Below are 17108 nucleotides of genomic sequence, written 5' to 3'. Positions count from 1 at the left end.
AAATATTAGCCAAATAATAAATTCAAGTATAGGACCCACCATTTTATGGATTGCAAAACAAAAAACTATATTTAAATACTTTTACTAAACAGCCCCTAAACTATCCAAACAAGGTATTTGGATTTTAATCACTCAAATCCAAATCTATGTGCCCAAATACTGCTATCCAAACACGCCATTAGTTAATTTGACAATTGAAGTGACTCTAGTCTACTAAAGAAAAATATAAATTGTTATTTTTTAAAATTTAATTTGACAATTGAAGTGTGTTTTAATGGTCTGCCTTAGGTTGAACTAGATTTATGAGTTGGGACTGAAAGCCTATAATTTTTTGTAATTCAGAAGTTTGATGAGGTAGTCACGTCTAAGATTTCACTTGATTTTTTTTTTCTTGGACTACGAATATGAAGCATCTTTGTCTTAAGAAGACTAAGATTTAACTGTACTGTACCGCTGTACGTCTAAATTAAAAAATAAAATTCTTACGTCTAATTAAATTCTTTCAATAACTTATCTTCTTTCAAATATAGATTCCAACAAATAAATGCTCTCCCTATTGTGGAGCTCTTCCTCTCGCTCTAGTGCGAGTTCTTTCTCCCTTGGCTGTGTGCGAAGGGTAATTGGCCAGTGATAACCAAATGGAGGATGCTGTGTGTGATACGCTGGATAAGATGAAGTTGACTACAGAAGAAGAAGAAACTATAGCCATCTCGGATGACGGAAGATTGGAAGCTATTGAGAGTTGCAATTTGAGTTTGATAGGAAAATTTCTTACATGTAAGTCATTCAACAAAGTTGCAGCGAAGAATACGATTCGGCGCGCGTGGGGATTGAATGACTCTATGCAAATCCTTGAAGTAGGGCCAAATCTATTCCAATTCAAATTTCAATCTGAGTTTGATTTGGAGAGGATCATGAGAGGAGGCCCTTGGTCCTTTGATAATCAGCTATTATTACTTCAGCGGTGGAAAAAGGGTATGACGGTAGGAAATATTCGATTCGAGTCAGCATCGCTATGGATTCAAATATGGGATGCACCTTTCGACATGGTTTCACCTCATGTAGCAAGGGAAGTGGGAAGCCGGCTGGGAAAGGTTGAGGAGGTGGAAGGGAGGAAACGGAAAGATGATATAAGTATGTTTATGAGAGTTCGGGTTGCCCTTCCAATTGCAAAACCTATTCGACGGGGAGGGTTTATTGCTGGTTCGGATGGTGTTAAAACGTGGGTATCTTTCAAGTATGAGAGATTACCCATCTTTTGCCACTACTGTGGAATCTTAGGCCATGATTTGAGGCACTGTGTAGGTCATTATGCAGTGGAGAAAAAGGGTGAAAGAGTTGAGTATCAATATGGGGACTTTCTCAGAGCGATAGGTGGTCGTTCTAAACCACTTTCTGCTAAAGCTTCAGGTCAGTCGGCAGACACAGAGGAGGTAACGGATTTTGCAGCAGAGACGAGATCGAAAGACGGTATGCAGAAGGGTCCGATGAGTACAACGGCGGCGGCGGTAAACTTGGATGATGATAGAAACCCTAGTGCCGTTGAAAACCCTAGAAGAGTGTTTAATGATGAGGCCGTGAATCCTGGAACAGTTGCTGAAATCACGCTCAATAATATTGAGCAGATTCACTCCCATGCAAACGTACACGGCGCTAAAGTAACTGCTGAAGCAACGGGTCAGAAAAATAAAGATAAGGGACAGGTCAGCAGGGAGGTAAATGGAATTGATGAGCACGTGGGGGCTAGTTTCAAATCCAATGAGAACAACTTGGTGGATGTTGTGATCCAAACTCAAGGGCAGGGGCTCGACGCTTCTATATTAAGTCCGGGTATGAATGGGCCAGCTAATGTCAAGCCCAAAGGTTCTTGGACCCGTGTGAATAGAATGGACTTTGGCTTGGGAGATTTTAGCAATACTCTTATGCTACCTGGATTGGGAAAGAGAGGGCCACGTGAATACTATGAAGAGCCGGCTGAGAAGCAGACTTGTAAGAAAGGAAAATTGAATAATGGTGATGAAAATAATGACCATGGATCGGCGGGGGTGGAAAGCCACCCTTGCCGAGAGCAATGAGGCTTATAAGTTGGAACTGTCAAGGGCTTGGGAACCCTTGGACAGGTCGAAGCCTTCGCAAGATTGTGAGGGAGCAAGTTCCCACGGTATGTTTCTTGATGGAAACTAGACTTGATAAGGAGGGTTTTGAAAATTTGTATGGAAACTTACCGTTTCAAAATAAAATTATAGTCAAACATCCGGATGCTGGGGGAGGATTGGCTTTCTTGTGGAAGAATGATGTAGGATTGGAGGTTATTAACTTCACGGCTAACCATGTATTAGCTAAAGTAACTGAAGAAGATGGCTTTGTTTGGTATCTGACGGGATTTTATGGATGGCCGAATGCACAGCAAAAGGAAAATTCATGGAGATTGTTAAAACACTTACAGACATTTGTTGTGGGTCCATGGGTGGTGATTGGAGATTTTAATGCGTATTTGCATGCATCTGAAAAGATGAGTGCAAGACAACCGCAATTTTCTCAGATTGAAGCATTTAGGGAGGCATTGAGCTCTTGTCAACTGCATGATCTTGGCTTTAAGGGATATCCTTACACGTGGAGTAATAAGAGGCCTGGAGAAGCTAATACTAAGATTCGGCTGGATAGGGGGGTTGCCAATAAAGAATGGACTGACAGATTTCAGATGAGTAGAGTGGTGCACTTGTCATCTCATGCATCTGATCACCTTCCACTTTTACTGCATGTTCAATCCTTTTCACAACCAAGGCAGCACTGTGGGAGAAGTTTCAAGTTTGAGGAGTCATGGCTGCTTCAGGATGAATGTGCAGCTGTTATCCAGGAGGCTTGGGGGAATGGAGATGGGAATAGGGATGGATTGGCTGCAGTACAAGAAAAAATAAAGGCTTGTGGGGTGGAGCTTATGGCTTGGGGTTCTTCAATAACTGACCCGGATACAGGAGCTATTAAGGAAATTCAGAAGCAACTGGACAGGTTGAATGAGACTGAACTTACTGAAGCTTCTAAAGCTGAATTTTTGAATTTGAGCAAGAAGATGGATGACCTTCTGCAAAAGCAAGAAATATACTGGGCTCAGAGGTCTAGAATAAATTGGCTGAGACATGGTGATCGAAATACAAAATTTTTTCATGCCAAAGCTTCACAAAGAAGAAGGAAAAATTTTATTAGAGGCATCCGGAATTCACAAGGGCAGTGGGTGGAGAATTTGGAGGAGGTGGGACAGGTAGCTGCAGATTACTTTGATAATCTGTTTCAGGCAGGTGCGGGGGATCAGATGGAGGAGTGTTTGGATGCAGTGGACACTAAGGTGACTGAGGACATGCGGGAATTTTTGTCCAATCAATTTACTGCTGAAGAAGTGCAAGCGGCCTTATTTCAGATGGGACCAACAAAAGCTCCAGGACCTGATGGTATGAATGCCCTTTTCTATCAAAAATTCTGGCATATTGTGGGTGATTCTGTTGTTTCAGCTGTTTTGGATTTTTTAAATAATGGTAATATGCTCCCTGAAATTAATCATACAAATATTGTGCTTATTCCTAAAGTACAAAACCCGGAGAGAATGTCTGAATTTAGGCCTATAAGTTTATGTAATGTTATTTACAAAATTATTTCCAAGGTGCTGGCAAACAGGTTGAAACAGGTACTGCCACAGATAATTTCATCCACACAGAGTGCCTTTGTACCAGGGCGATTGATCACTGATAATGTATTGGTGGCCTATGAGACACTTCATACGATGCATGCCAGGAAAAAAGGGAAAAAGGGTGATGTGGCTTTGAAGCTTGATATTAGCAAGGCTTATGATCGGGTTGAGTGGCACTTCCTGCAAAGTATTATGGAGAAAATGGGATTTCCAGCTGGTTGGATAGAGAGGGTGATGAGCTGTGTCACAACTCCATCCTTCTCTATTTTGGTGAATGGAAAACCTTATGAGATGATTCAGCCATCTAGAGGAATTCGTCAGGGGGATCCAATATCACCATACTTATTTCTTTTATGTGCTGAAGGCCTTACTGCTTTGTTAAACAAAGCAGAATTGAATGGGATGATTACGGGAGTGTCTATTTGTAGAGGTGCACCAAAGATTACGAATCTTATGTTTGCAGATGATTCATTACTGTTTTGTCAGGCTACTCGGGCTGAGGGAGAAACCATAGCAGAAATCCTCCAAATTTATGAGAGAGCTTCTGGGCAAAGTATCAATTTGGAAAAGTCTTCAGCTTATTTCAGTACTAATACTTCGGAAGGGCAGAAGGGACAGATTTTGGAGATTTTGGGAGTAAAGGAAGTGGACCGGTTTGTTAAATATTTGGGTCTACCAACTTTAATTGGCCGGGCTAAGTATAATACCTTCTCTGAGTTGAAGGACAGAGTTTGGAAGAAACTCCAAGGTTGGAAAGGAATGTTGCTGTCTAGGGCTGGCAAGGAAATTCTCATCAAAGCTGTGGCTCAAGCTATACCCACATACACTATGAGTGTATTCCAAATCCCTTTGAAATTATGTTCTGAACTTGAAGCGTTGTGTGCAAGATTTTGGTGGGGTCAAGTTGGCAATGAACGAAAAATTCATTGGAAGAGTTGGGATAAGTTAACGGCTCCAAAGAAAGAAGGGGGAATGGGATTTAGAGACTTGAGAGCCTTCAATTTGGCTATGTTGGCTAAGCAAGGGTGGAGGTTGGTCCAAGGGTTTGATTCACTGCTATATCGATGTTTTAAGGCAAGATACTTTCCGAGATCTTCATTCCTAGAGGCTAAAGAATCTCCTAATTGTTCTTTTGTGTGGAGGAGTTTGATGGCAGCACAACCAATTCTTCAAGCAGGATATTGTTGGAGGGTTGGGAATGGTTATTCAATCAATGCTGTGAAGGATAGATGGTTGCCTAACTTCCCAACAAACAAAGTCCTCAATTCGGTCCAGAGAGATGGGAGTGAGATGCTGGTGGCAGAGTTGATTAACCCGGAATTCAACATCTGGAATTATGAGGAAATCAGGGCAATATTTCATAGGGATGAAGCTGAAGCAATTTGCCAAATTCCTTTGAGTCGAAGACATGTACCTGACTCTATTTTCTGGCTGTATGGTCCAAGGGGACTGTTTAGTGTTAAGTCCGCTTATCATGTAGCAAGGAGGATCCTAACTGATGCTAACCGAGGAGGAACATCAATGGGCGTTGTTGCAAAAAATATTTGGAGTGCCATATGGAAGCTTCGGCTCCCAAACAAAGTGAAAGTCTTTGCATGGAGAGCTTGCCACGAGATACTCCCAACTGCTGTGAACCTGACCACAAGGAAGATTATTCATGATGATAAATGCTCGATTTGTACAAGGGAATCGGAATCCACTGTTCATGCCCTATGGGATTGTGCTGCGGTCCAAGACATATGGACTGGTAGTTCTAGAAAGTTGCAGAAAACTAGACATGGCCAGGCGGACATGGTGCAATTGATGGAGGAGCTGCTGGAGCGCCTGAATCAAGATGAGCTTGACTTATTTTGGACCCAAGCTTGGCTCGTGTGGTGTCAACGTAACAGCTTGCTGCATGGTGGTCGACTGAAGGTTCCAAGCAGTTTAAATCTTCGGGCTGAAGAGTATATCACAGAATTTAGAAATGCGCAAAACCGGCTAGATGTGCAACGAACACAGCAATCAATCAGTGATATTTGGCAGCCACCGCCACCAGGAGAATTTAAACTGAACTTTGATGCTGCTGTGTTTTCTGACTTAGGAAGAACAGGGTATGGTGCAATTATTAGAAATGAGAAAGGGGAAGTAATGGCTGCTATGTCTGCTAGCGGTCCAATGGTGCGCAACAGTGATGAAGCTGAATTTCTTGCTTGCCGAAAAGCTTTAGAGTTTGGAGTGGATGCTGGATTTTCGAGGTTGATAGTTGAAGGGGACAATATCAATGTTACTCATGCTATCTCTTCTTCTTTGGTTAACGCTTCTCCATTTGGCTATGTTTTGGATGATATTTGTCATTTGTTAAGGAGCTTGCAACGGGTTAGTGTTGGCTGTACTAGGAGGGGTGGAAATCAAGTAGCACATGTTTTGGCCCAATATGCCAGAAATTCTTTAGAGGAGGATGTTTACTGGATGGAGGACTCTCCCCCACCAGCAGTTGAAGCCTTGTATTGTGATTTTTCTCTTCTTTAATTGAATGCATATCCCCATTTCAAAAAAAAAAAAAAAAAAAAATTCTTTCAATGGATCCGCTCTTAAGTGAGAAGAAGAGATCCAAGTGGAAAAGCCCGATGGAATTGTAATCAGAGCCCATTGGGCATTGTAATAGGCTTCTTGGTTTTCTGATTTGGGGATGTAAGGCCCATTTTATAAACTCGAATGAAAAGGAACGAACCCAAGAGGGTACTTCACCAGTAGGAGATTCATAATTAAGAAGCTCACTTGATAAAAAAAGAAGCACAATGCCATGGGAACGACTCTCTGACCTGTTAACAAATGTGTGCAAATGCTCCATACTCTTTGTTCGTGGGCAACTACTTCTCAAGCCCAATACCCATAAACGTCTATGCAGGACTTTTTAACTTTTTATAAGTTTAGCCCAAACGAATGATTTCACTAAAATACTGTTTATGTTTAAATATAAATTTTTGACCAAGTTTGGGTCCAAATCCGTTTGAAACCATGTTTGGGACAATAGGATCATAAGATAAAATGTTGTGAATCGGGATGATTTACTGAATGTAAAAGGTAGATAACCAATCTCCTAAACTTGAGAGAGAAAATAGACATTCTTTGTTAATTTTCTAATTAATTTTTATTAATGCATTTAACCACACATAAATAGCTAAGGATGAGATAACCTCATCAACAAATTCTAAAATATTGGAAATAATTCTATCCTAAAACATAGGAATTTTTTTTTTTTAATAGCAACAAACACACACACACACACAAGGGAGAGAGAAAGAGATTCTAACACAAAGACACACCACAAACTCTACTCAAAAGCTATGATAACTTTTAAGGGAGGGTGGAGCAAGTTATATTATACACAATACACTCTTTTAAACCTTATTCTACCACTAAACTAAATTCAAATAACTTATTCAGCACTGAGGTCATAACAGAGACTATCTCATAAGACATCTTTCTCGCAACACTTAGGACACACATATTGTGAGATGGATGTCCTACAAAATAATTTTTTAAATATTATAGCAGTTTTTTTTTTTTTCCCCTCTTTCTTTACTTAGACTAATTTTTTTCCAAATTACATTGGCACCATTTGTTGTCCATTCTATTAAAAAACATTTCCTTAATCAAGCAAACATTTCTTTAATCAAGCTTAGATCTTTTGGAGTTATCATTCAATTATCCCATCCTCAATTTACCTAGAATTTAAATTAACCAAAAAAAAAAACAATATTACAATGTTTAGCTTCCTAACAACGGAGTTGAAATTGGAAACAACGAAGATAGAGAATATTTCCAAGTAATCAATAGTAGTTGAGGGTGAGATAATATAACTAATGCTTACTCAATTTCTGCAATGAATTAGCTAATAATAATATGCTTCCAGATAAAGAAAAGAAAAAAAAGGTCACATATCTCATAGATTCAAACACTCCTAAGAACTTTTTATAGTTTAGTGGCATTATATGATCTCCTTCCTAAAGAGAACCAAGATTCAAATCCACTCCACCTCACTTATTACAACAATTGTATTATAATTAATTGTTGTCAATTTCGATCCATTCTAATAAAAAAAGGCTGAATAACTCCATTTTGATTAGTTAAACAGTCACTACAACAAAATGTACTTTCAGTGACGAAAAAATTCTTCACTAAAAGTTCAGTTTTTCGTCACTAAGGACCTTTAGTGACGAAATTGGACTTTTAGTGACGAAACTCATTTCGTCACTGTAGCCCCGCCACTAAAAGTCCTGGTGACGAAAAATTTCGTCACTAAAAGTCTGATTTGATTTTTTTTTTTTAAATCTTTTAGTGACGAAAACGTTTCGTCACTAAATGTTTTCCTCACTAAAAACACTATTCAGTGACGAAAATATTTCGTCACTGAAAACACTTTAGTTTACTAAATTATATTTAGTGACGAATAATTTCGTCACTAAAACTATGTTCAAGTACATATAGTGACGAAAAAATTCGTCACTAAAACTATTTTTAAGAAAATCCAGGCATATATAGTGACGAAAATTTTCGTCACTAAAACTTATTTTCTGTTTTTATTTTTTTCATGACTTTAATATTAACCTGTAACCTGTCATTACATTATTAAAACCTCACATTTGAATAACACATTTATTTCAACAACACATTTATAAAAAAAGATCCATACATTCCATAAGTAAAAAATAAAACAAGTATCCAATTCAAACTCCTTCCATACAAGTATACAATAATTGTTTGCAACACATACAATAATTCAAGATGTTTTATAACAATACAAAAAGTATAGCATAGTATAATTTGAACTAAAGGAAGATGTCCTCATGCCTCTTGCTTAGCTCGTGCCTCTTGGTCCCTAGCTCGCTCCTCTTGGTACAATTGAAGCCTTCTAAAACTTCATGTACTATTGGAATCACTGCTTGATCATAAAGTTCTCTTTGTTGAGTTGAGGGACCAAAAACCTACATATTACCACAAACAAAATCTTAGCATCTACCATCAAATATGAAACTAGATTCTCAAAACTAACATTGTTTAACATTTCTGACATACACGTTCAAGTTTTTTTTTTTTTTTTTGCTAACATTAAGTGGGGGAGGGAGATTCAAACTCAAGTTCTCCTACCTCTATAAAGAACTGGACAATGTGCCAATGTTGCTAAATACAAGGCTCTTAGTGACATATACATTCAAATTATAGGACTCCCTTATACTTTCCATTTCAATGTTCGGATGTAAAGGTGTACATGGTGGCACATCATTTAATATTCTATTCTTACCACACCAAGGAATGAATACTTACTTTAGAGGACAAGACACCATGCATACCATTAAATGGACATTTTCCATTTCAAAGACTAATGAAGAGGACCCTTTTCCTGGAGAAAAAAAAAATTACTTAACAAGAACACGCCTCTTTACCTACTCATTTTACCCTTTTCTATCCAAGTTTTATGTATATAGCCCTTACATTAGATCACCTTGAAATAATGTGAAACAAAAGAATCCCCATAAACAACTAATTAATCTTTGAACCTTAATTCTTGAAAGCAACAACCAAACAATTATAAGTAAATATTGAACCACACTTTGAAACAAACACCCAAATGCCAAAACATCAAAATCTAAGTAAAACCCAATACCCCATTTGTGAAAATCTACTCATCACACTTTAACCCTCCTTAAAAAGTTCAGGTTGAATTTTCATAAACTAAATAGTTCTAGGAGATAGCTGCTAGAAAAATACTGAAGAGTAAACAAAAATAAACGCATGATAAGCCAATGACCTTTGGGTCTAAGGGCACTTCCAACCCATAAAAATAGGGTGCTGAATTAGGTTATGGATTCAAATCCTATGGAATGCATGAGCTATCAGGAAAAAAAATAATAACAAGCAATAATAATATTTTTCTCAAAAAAAGGGAGAAAAAAAAAACTTACTAGAATTAAATGCTAAGACAACAGCAATCACTTTCTCTATTTAGCTGCAACTGTCCTTTGAACAGTAGAAACACCGTCCACAAATTTTGTTCGGAAAAGAACATTAGCATTATTGAACATGCCTTCTTTCAATGAGACCACAATAAACTGCAGAAGCAAAAAACAAAAGAGAAGAAGATTACTCAAACCAGGCTAAAGGTAACAGAAAGCTGATTTTATCTAACAAGTTCCATTATCAAATTTGATGAATTTGACACCTCATTCTTTAGCATATGTTTCCTCAAAGATATTTAAGCATTAATGCATTGCTATTTGGGAAAAAGAATCTTCTCATTTTTTCTGTAAGAGTAGGACGCAACACATGACATGACATGGCAGTAACCATGTTAATGCATGCATAGAACTTGTAAAGAAGACTTGTAAACTAGCATCCCCCATCCCCCTGCTAGGGATGCTTTACTATATTTTTTAGTACCATTGAATCAAGAATTCAATAGTTTTGTCAAGCAAAATTTTCGGAAATTATTGTTACTATAATTTGCATGACATACAAATGAAATGCATTTTGCGTATTCTAGCTCAATGTGCCTTGTATCATATGATGTAATTAAAATTTAAATCAAAGTTTCATAATACTACATTTATCCTTCATTACAATACAATTAAAATGCAATTCATACTACATATCCTTCATTTCACTTGTATCACATATACCATATCATGTTTTGCAGAAGCATACATAGCAATAAGTTTTACTTTCAAGATATATATATATATATATATATATATATTTTTTTTAAGTTACACATAAGAGGAAGTAGTAGTTGAGCTATAGCTCATTGGTCTTTTTAAGATCTTAAAAACATTGTGATTCCTTTTTTCTGCTTTCTTGAGTCAAGCATTTATACTGTGAAAATTGAGTAAATATTGATCCAAGCAAGAATATTGACCATCTTTTAAGACAGAATTGGGAAGTGTCCAAGCAGTATACATGCATTTAAAAAAAGTATACACACTATATGAAGTTATGGCAACTCACCTCTAAATTACCAACAGCCAAGTAAACAACATATATATGGGGCCAAAAAGTGTTGAACAACAGTGTTCAGGAGGGCCAAAAAGAATATATGTTTCAATATGTTTCAATCAGCACTTCAATTATTTCCAATGCTCCAACATATGTATACATTTTTCTAAATGCAATCTTCAGCTTCATAATATAACCAAAAACAATAACTAACTGCAAAAAATAAAAATTAAATTTCACTCAGAAACTTGAATTTTGAGTCTTAACATTTCTCAGCAGCCAAGCACAACAATTAAACCACAAAAATTCCCTCGATTTTCATTCTCTCTTCCATGTTTTTCTCTGCAACCAAACAGAATCCCCAAATCCCAACAAAAATTTAAAAAATTCAAACTTTACAAAAGGAATCTAAAAAATAACAAAAAGGGGTTAAACCTGGTCTCTGTGGAAGTGATTATTGTCGCCGGAGATAGAGGCGGCGAAGGAGGGGCTGGCGGACTGTACACTGGAGGAGGCGTTGAAGCGTCACTATCGGCGCCAACGGCGACGCTTACTCGTCGCCATCGACGCCAACGGCGGCGCTCAAGCGTCGCCATTGGCATCGGCGCCAATAGTGACACTCAAGCGTCGCGATCGGCATCGGTGCCAACGGCGACGCTCAAGCGTCACGTCGCGATCGGCGTCGATCGCCAACGGCGACGCTCAAGCGTTGGGTCGCGATCGGCGTTGATCGTGACACTTGAGCGTCGCCTTTGGCGATCGATGCCGATCTGTTGGCGATCGACGCCAAGCATTGGCTATTGGCGTCGATCGCGATGCTTAAGCGCTGGCGATCGACACCGATCGCGACGCTTAAGCGCTGGCGATCGACGCCGATCGCGACGCTTGAGCGTCATGATCGGTGTGAGCTGGAGTCGTCAGCGTCGCCGTTGAGCTTCATCGGTGACGGTTGAGCTCAACGGCGACGGTGGTTTGTGGTTTGGGTTTTTTTTTTTTTTTGGACCCAAATGGCTATTGAAATGTTTTGTGGCTTTGGGTTTCTTTTTGGTGTGCTGGGTATTGAAATTAGGCTTATAAGTCTTTAGTGATGAATTCCAGTTTTGTCACTAAAGACCAGGCTTTGTTAAGATTTTTAGAGACGAAAATCATATTTCGTCATTAAATCATACTTTTAGTGAGGAATTGTGATTTCGTCACTAAAAACATATAAGTGCAAAACTATTATTATTTTTAGTGACGAATATTTTTCGTCGCTAATTCTTCTTTACAGTGACGAAAGGATTTTCGTCACTAATACTATCCATAGTAATACCTACAGTGACGAAATATTTCGTCACTAAAAATTTCAACTTTTAGCGACGAAATATTTCGTCACTATAAATTAATTAAACTCGCGCCAAAGTTTTCCTCCATAGGCGCCCATTTTTCAAATCACAATAGCGACGAAATTTATTTTTCGTCACTAAAGGTTATAATTTTTTTCATTATTAGTGACGAAATATGAATTTCGTCACTAAAGCTGTATTTTTAGTGACGAAAAATATTTCCTCACTAATTTTCGTCACTAAAAATACATTTTTTTGTAGTGAGTACGATTCACCCAATCTACTATGCCTAGGGTTACTGCTTAAGGTCTCGGAGAAGAAGGGGTATCTTGTGTAAAAGTTGCATACAATGCCACTCTCATATGAACAAAGTTTCTTTTCAAACTAATTTGGAGAGATACCTTATTTAGCTAAAATTGAACTTTTTTTGCTGAAAGTACTATAAAAAAAAAAGCTAAAAGCTAGCTGAATAGTACAGTGAGACTCATGAATAATACAAAAAAGTACAATAGGACCTATGAGTAATATCAAAAATAAGATAAAAACTCTAATAAGTTTCAACTTTGATCACTTCCCAAACACACTCTAAGTATGAATTTTGAAATCTAATCGTTGAATTGCATGTTTTTATTATATTCTTCATACTTGTAGAATTTCAAAAAAAAATCAAAAATCAATTACTATATTATCATGAAATATTAGAATTTCAAGCTTTTGTGATCAAAATTGTGTATAAAAAATAAGTTTTTTTATCGAATAATAAATAATATCTTATTTGAATGAAATTTGATATACAAGTTAAGAATATGAAATTTAACAGTTAGATTTTCAAAATTCACACTCAAAAAAGAGATATATGACAAGTTTGAAGAGTTTCACTCCAAATTAATTTAAAGAAAAACTATGCTCCTCTCTCATACAAGGGTGGATTAGATCATGCACTTATGAGGTCTACACTCATAAAGAGATATATGACAACTTTGAAGAGTTTCACTCCAAACTAATTTAAAGAAAAATTTTGTTCCTCTCATACAAGGGTAGATTAGATCATGCGCTTATGAGGTCTACCCTCGTACAGGAGGGGTGTTGTCACTGTTGTGTTCAACTACTACAAAATAAATTAAATCGCCTGAAGAGAAGTAAATATCTCAAGAGCCTGCTCCGTATCGTCTCCCAGGGGAATAGGATTAAGTGCCACTTGTTGACTGATGCGATGGAAATAAGTTAAGTTCAAATTATTGTGCTTCATTTGCCCGTATGCACTCCTTATAGGTGAAGCAATGCGTTATAATTTTCATCTTTTACTTCTCTAAGCGTTTCACCTAAATTCTTGTTTATTGTGTTATTTTAAGATTTTCATAAAAAAGAGAATGAAAGACAAAAAAGAATTCGAGCAACAAAATTGAATTAAATATGTAGTACCATATCCAGCTTGATATCTAATTCTATTAAGTTCGGCATGGCTAAATCATCATGCTCCCTTACAAAATTTTGGGCAAACCTTTCTGTAAAAAGAAAGCAGTTGACCCAATGGACCAGAGATTTATAATCCAAAATCTATTGCCAATCTAGAAAACAATGCAAAAGGGTGGAAACTATCGCCAGTTTTCATGTGGAGGGGAGCCTTTAGGCCTACTTTCTAATGCACAGTCCATTTAGCTGAACCCTCATCTGGTTTTTGAGCAATTTCTTCGGCTGAGCTGGTATCATCTTCCATTTCTTCCTCATTTTCGTCCTTAGTTGATCCTACCACAGCATCTTCAAGCTCTTCAGAAGCATCCTCTTCATTTGCAAAACTCCAACCAGAAATGATCTTTCCTTCCTGTCTATCATGGAAGTCTATAGCTAACGAGTGTCTTCCACAGGCTTCAGAGCTTATTTTAGAAGCACCCTTGTTGGCCATCTCCTTAGCTTGCTGAGACAGATTCAAATTGCCAGTTTTCAAGTTCTGGACTTTCCCATCAATAATTTTCATTTCTGAAGAGGAATTAAGGCCATATCCACCTATTTGGACTCCAGCAAATTCCTGATGAACTTGATTGTGGAACGCAGGCATCATTAAATTGCTTATTTTGATATCCATGTCGTCAATTGTGTGAGTTGTCACAATATTTGAGATATTTTCATTGTTTTCTTGCTCCATGGCAGCCGAGTGAGATGCTTTATCTTTGTCTTCCACCTTATAAAGGATAACTTTTTCAAAAATATGTGATTTACTCTCAGGTTGAGTTGTACATGGTGGAGAAATTCTAGCTCTGGTTCTGGGATGAGACTCGCCAAGAGAAGGTAATGCATTGGCTGATCGTTTCTTTGGTTTCCCTCTCTTTGATGGTTTCCCAGCTGAACAAGTACCAATAACTTGGGCAATGGGCTCTCCCACATTTGGTTTCAAAGACGAGACTTCTATTTCAAGTCTTATTAACCGGTTCTTGTAGTCAGCTATTTCTGCTTGCAAGCGATTAATTACATTCCATAGCTGAACATTCTCTGCTGACTGCAACCTCACACCAGAAAATCCAGCTTATTTATGCATAATGAGAAAATTTATGAGATAATACTAACATTATATGAATTGAAGAAAAGAGCTCATACTTGAGCATCCCAAAGTTTCTGATGCTTTTGAGGTAGTTTTGCCTCAGACCTGATGATTCCTCTTTGAAAAGATTGTGGTAAGGAATTGTAGCCATATGCTCCTGGGACATTGTAAGTGCAAGGAGATTGTGATTGTTGTGCCTGACCCCAAAAATGTGAGGGATCCCAAGTACCTGTAAACAGCAAAATCTGTACAGTCACATGACTCAAATTACATTTATAGAGCAGTGAAAGAATTCTATTGCTATTTTCATTTTTGTAAGTCCTTGACAATTATTTACTAATCTTGAAATTCAAAAGTTTTAAAGCTGGAGAAATTCAACAAGAAGAACATGTATTCTGTATATTGCAAATGTTTCCTGAATTGTTCACCACCTTCATAAGATCAATAAATCAAGGTCCATTTATACTTGCAATTTACAAAATAAAATTATAGTGTACACAAATAAGGTATCGGATTCAAGATGTTAATATACGCAACAAAATGCATTACAACATATAGCACAGAAAAATTACTAAAATTGCACACTTACCTGGAAAAGCGGGATACGTGTACCCTACAGGGTAACAGAAATTAGAAATTTGTGGTTGGTTACTTGATGAAGTTCCTCCTCCTACAGCACCAGGTGCTTGCCAGCCAAAATCAGTTGTACCAAGGGGAGTGAACAGCTGAAAAGTGGTGGGCGCATTCGCTGCTGATAATGGGTAAAGCATGCAAAATGGTGCTGTTGGTTGAACAAACTGTGGTGGCTGTCCATACTGGGCCAGTTTGCTAGCAGGATTTTGTTGAGGATGTGGTAATTGCTGCCCTTGGCTCTGCATGATAGGTGAGGTTGATTGAGTTGGATCCACAGCATGTTGATCTGGGCATGGCCAATGTAGAACAGCTGGTAGATGCTGCTGGTTTAGGGAAGGTGCATTGTCATGCGAGGGGCTACCACTTATGCTAATCTTTGTTGAGAGTGCAACATTGGGTTGGCTTTGGTCTTCCTTGGTCTGTTCATGATCAGAATAGACTATAAGAATTGATTTTAACTCATAATTCCTGTTTAATGAGTATCTCCACAAATGTATCCAAAAGCATTAATATCTTTCTCACATTTTAATAGTACAAAATGTGAGAAAGATATTAATGCACTTTTTTTTTTTTTTTGGAAGGATTAATGCACTCCTTAAGAATGGAATTACCATATAAACACACACAAAAGAAGAAGAAGAATGTAATTACCATACACACAAACAAAGAACAGGAACAAGAAAAGTAAAAAAAGCTCCTCCACATAGATGATTTATTTGTCAATAAAATAATCATTCTTACATATGTGATAACAAATAAATACCATGCTGTGTACCATTATCAATTAATAAGGATGAAATAACCCTTGAGACTTGAGAGGCAACATTCCTATGGATTTTGTTAGGCAAATAATATTGCTGAATACCAATATGCACCATGTGAAATAAAACAAAAGGACATTGAAACCCACTAAGGTGAATGAAACATCCAGTTTTAAAATGGAAAACATTTGATAGATAATACCAGAGAAGAAAGGGTTTAACATAATCTGGGGTTAAATAACAAAATAAAGACAAACCCTTTTCAGGAAAGGAAAAAAGAAAAGTGTTTCTTACCAAAGGCTCATCTGTCTCAGGTTCTTGACCCCTTAAGGAAGCAAAGGTTTGATCCTTCTTCATAACACAAAGATAGTTGACAAATGCTCAAAAACTTTTCCTATTTTTTTGGTGTGAAAGAGTAAAGTCAGTGCTTCAGAATTTAGACACTCCTCGTTTAGAGGAAAGAGATGGATAAAGAGGTTTGTGTGATGTCTTCTCTCAAACCCAGAGAATGTGACGCAATTTTTTACAGCTTTTCCAGTTACTTGTGACTATTGTTTAGTTGCAGACCTGTCCTCCTGTTTGTACCAATTACAAATATTTAAAGCGCGCACAGTGAAATAGACTGATAGAGAAAAGACTGAAAGGTTGCAAAGAAGTGCGCCGTCGATTGCTACCGTGCAGGAGTGACGCTTAGTTTTGGCGTTGGTTTAAAAAGATTTTTTTTTTTTTTTTCTATTTAATTTATTTTTAATATTTTTTAAGAATTTCATTATATTTTTTGAAATTATCTATGAGTCTCAATATATATATTTTTTATTTATGAATTTTATTATATTATTTTAATTATTTTTTAACTTTATTTATGTTTCTTTTTACAGAAAATTTTAAATTTCAACTAATTAAATAGACAAAGATGTACGCTACCCATTTAATAAAACTTTTTTCTTTTCATAAAAAAAAACCCTTTTTTTAATCCCCGCCATTTTAAACTTCTATAATCTATAATATTCCCACCTCCACGAGGACCACGAAGAAATATCAGTTTAATGGGAATAATGAAATCAAACTTACCCTCTTTGGAAACAAGCAAGCGAGCCGCAGTTTTACACTAGCTGCAGTTGCCTTGGCAAGATAAAATAGTCACTAAAAGGATGAGAGAAAGTGACAGATTGCTTGCTTGTGGTATTTGGAAATGT

General features: G+C 37.2%; 2 protein-coding genes across 2 annotated transcripts; one reads left to right on the top strand and one right to left on the bottom strand.

Annotated features, from left to right (window-relative positions):
- Nucleotides 1–638: 638 nt before the first annotated feature.
- LOC115950239 lies at nt 639–6193 on the top strand. The gene is made up of 2 exons (XM_031067470.1): nt 639–1989; nt 2247–6193. Exons 1-2 carry the CDS (start codon nt 639–641, stop codon nt 6191–6193), a joined length of 5298 nt encoding a protein of 1765 aa, XP_030923330.1.
- A 7253-nt stretch (nt 6194–13446) lies between these two features.
- On the bottom strand, nt 13447–16398 carry LOC115993532. Its single transcript, XM_031117472.1, has 4 exons — nt 16207–16398; nt 15108–15570; nt 14575–14747; nt 13447–14476 (listed from the first exon to the last, which is right to left on the bottom strand). The coding sequence occupies exons 1-4, from the start codon at nt 16267–16269 to the stop codon at nt 13622–13624; spliced, it is 1554 nt and encodes a 517-aa protein (XP_030973332.1). The 5' UTR covers nt 16270–16398; the 3' UTR covers nt 13447–13621.
- Nucleotides 16399–17108: the final 710 nt, after the last annotated feature.

The sequence above is a fragment of the Quercus lobata genome, chromosome 6, assembly GCF_001633185.2.
Source record: "Quercus lobata isolate SW786 chromosome 6, ValleyOak3.0 Primary Assembly, whole genome shotgun sequence".
Lineage (NCBI taxonomy): Eukaryota > Viridiplantae > Streptophyta > Magnoliopsida > Fagales > Fagaceae > Quercus > Quercus lobata.
This window is presented reverse-complemented; position numbering and strand designations above follow the sequence as displayed.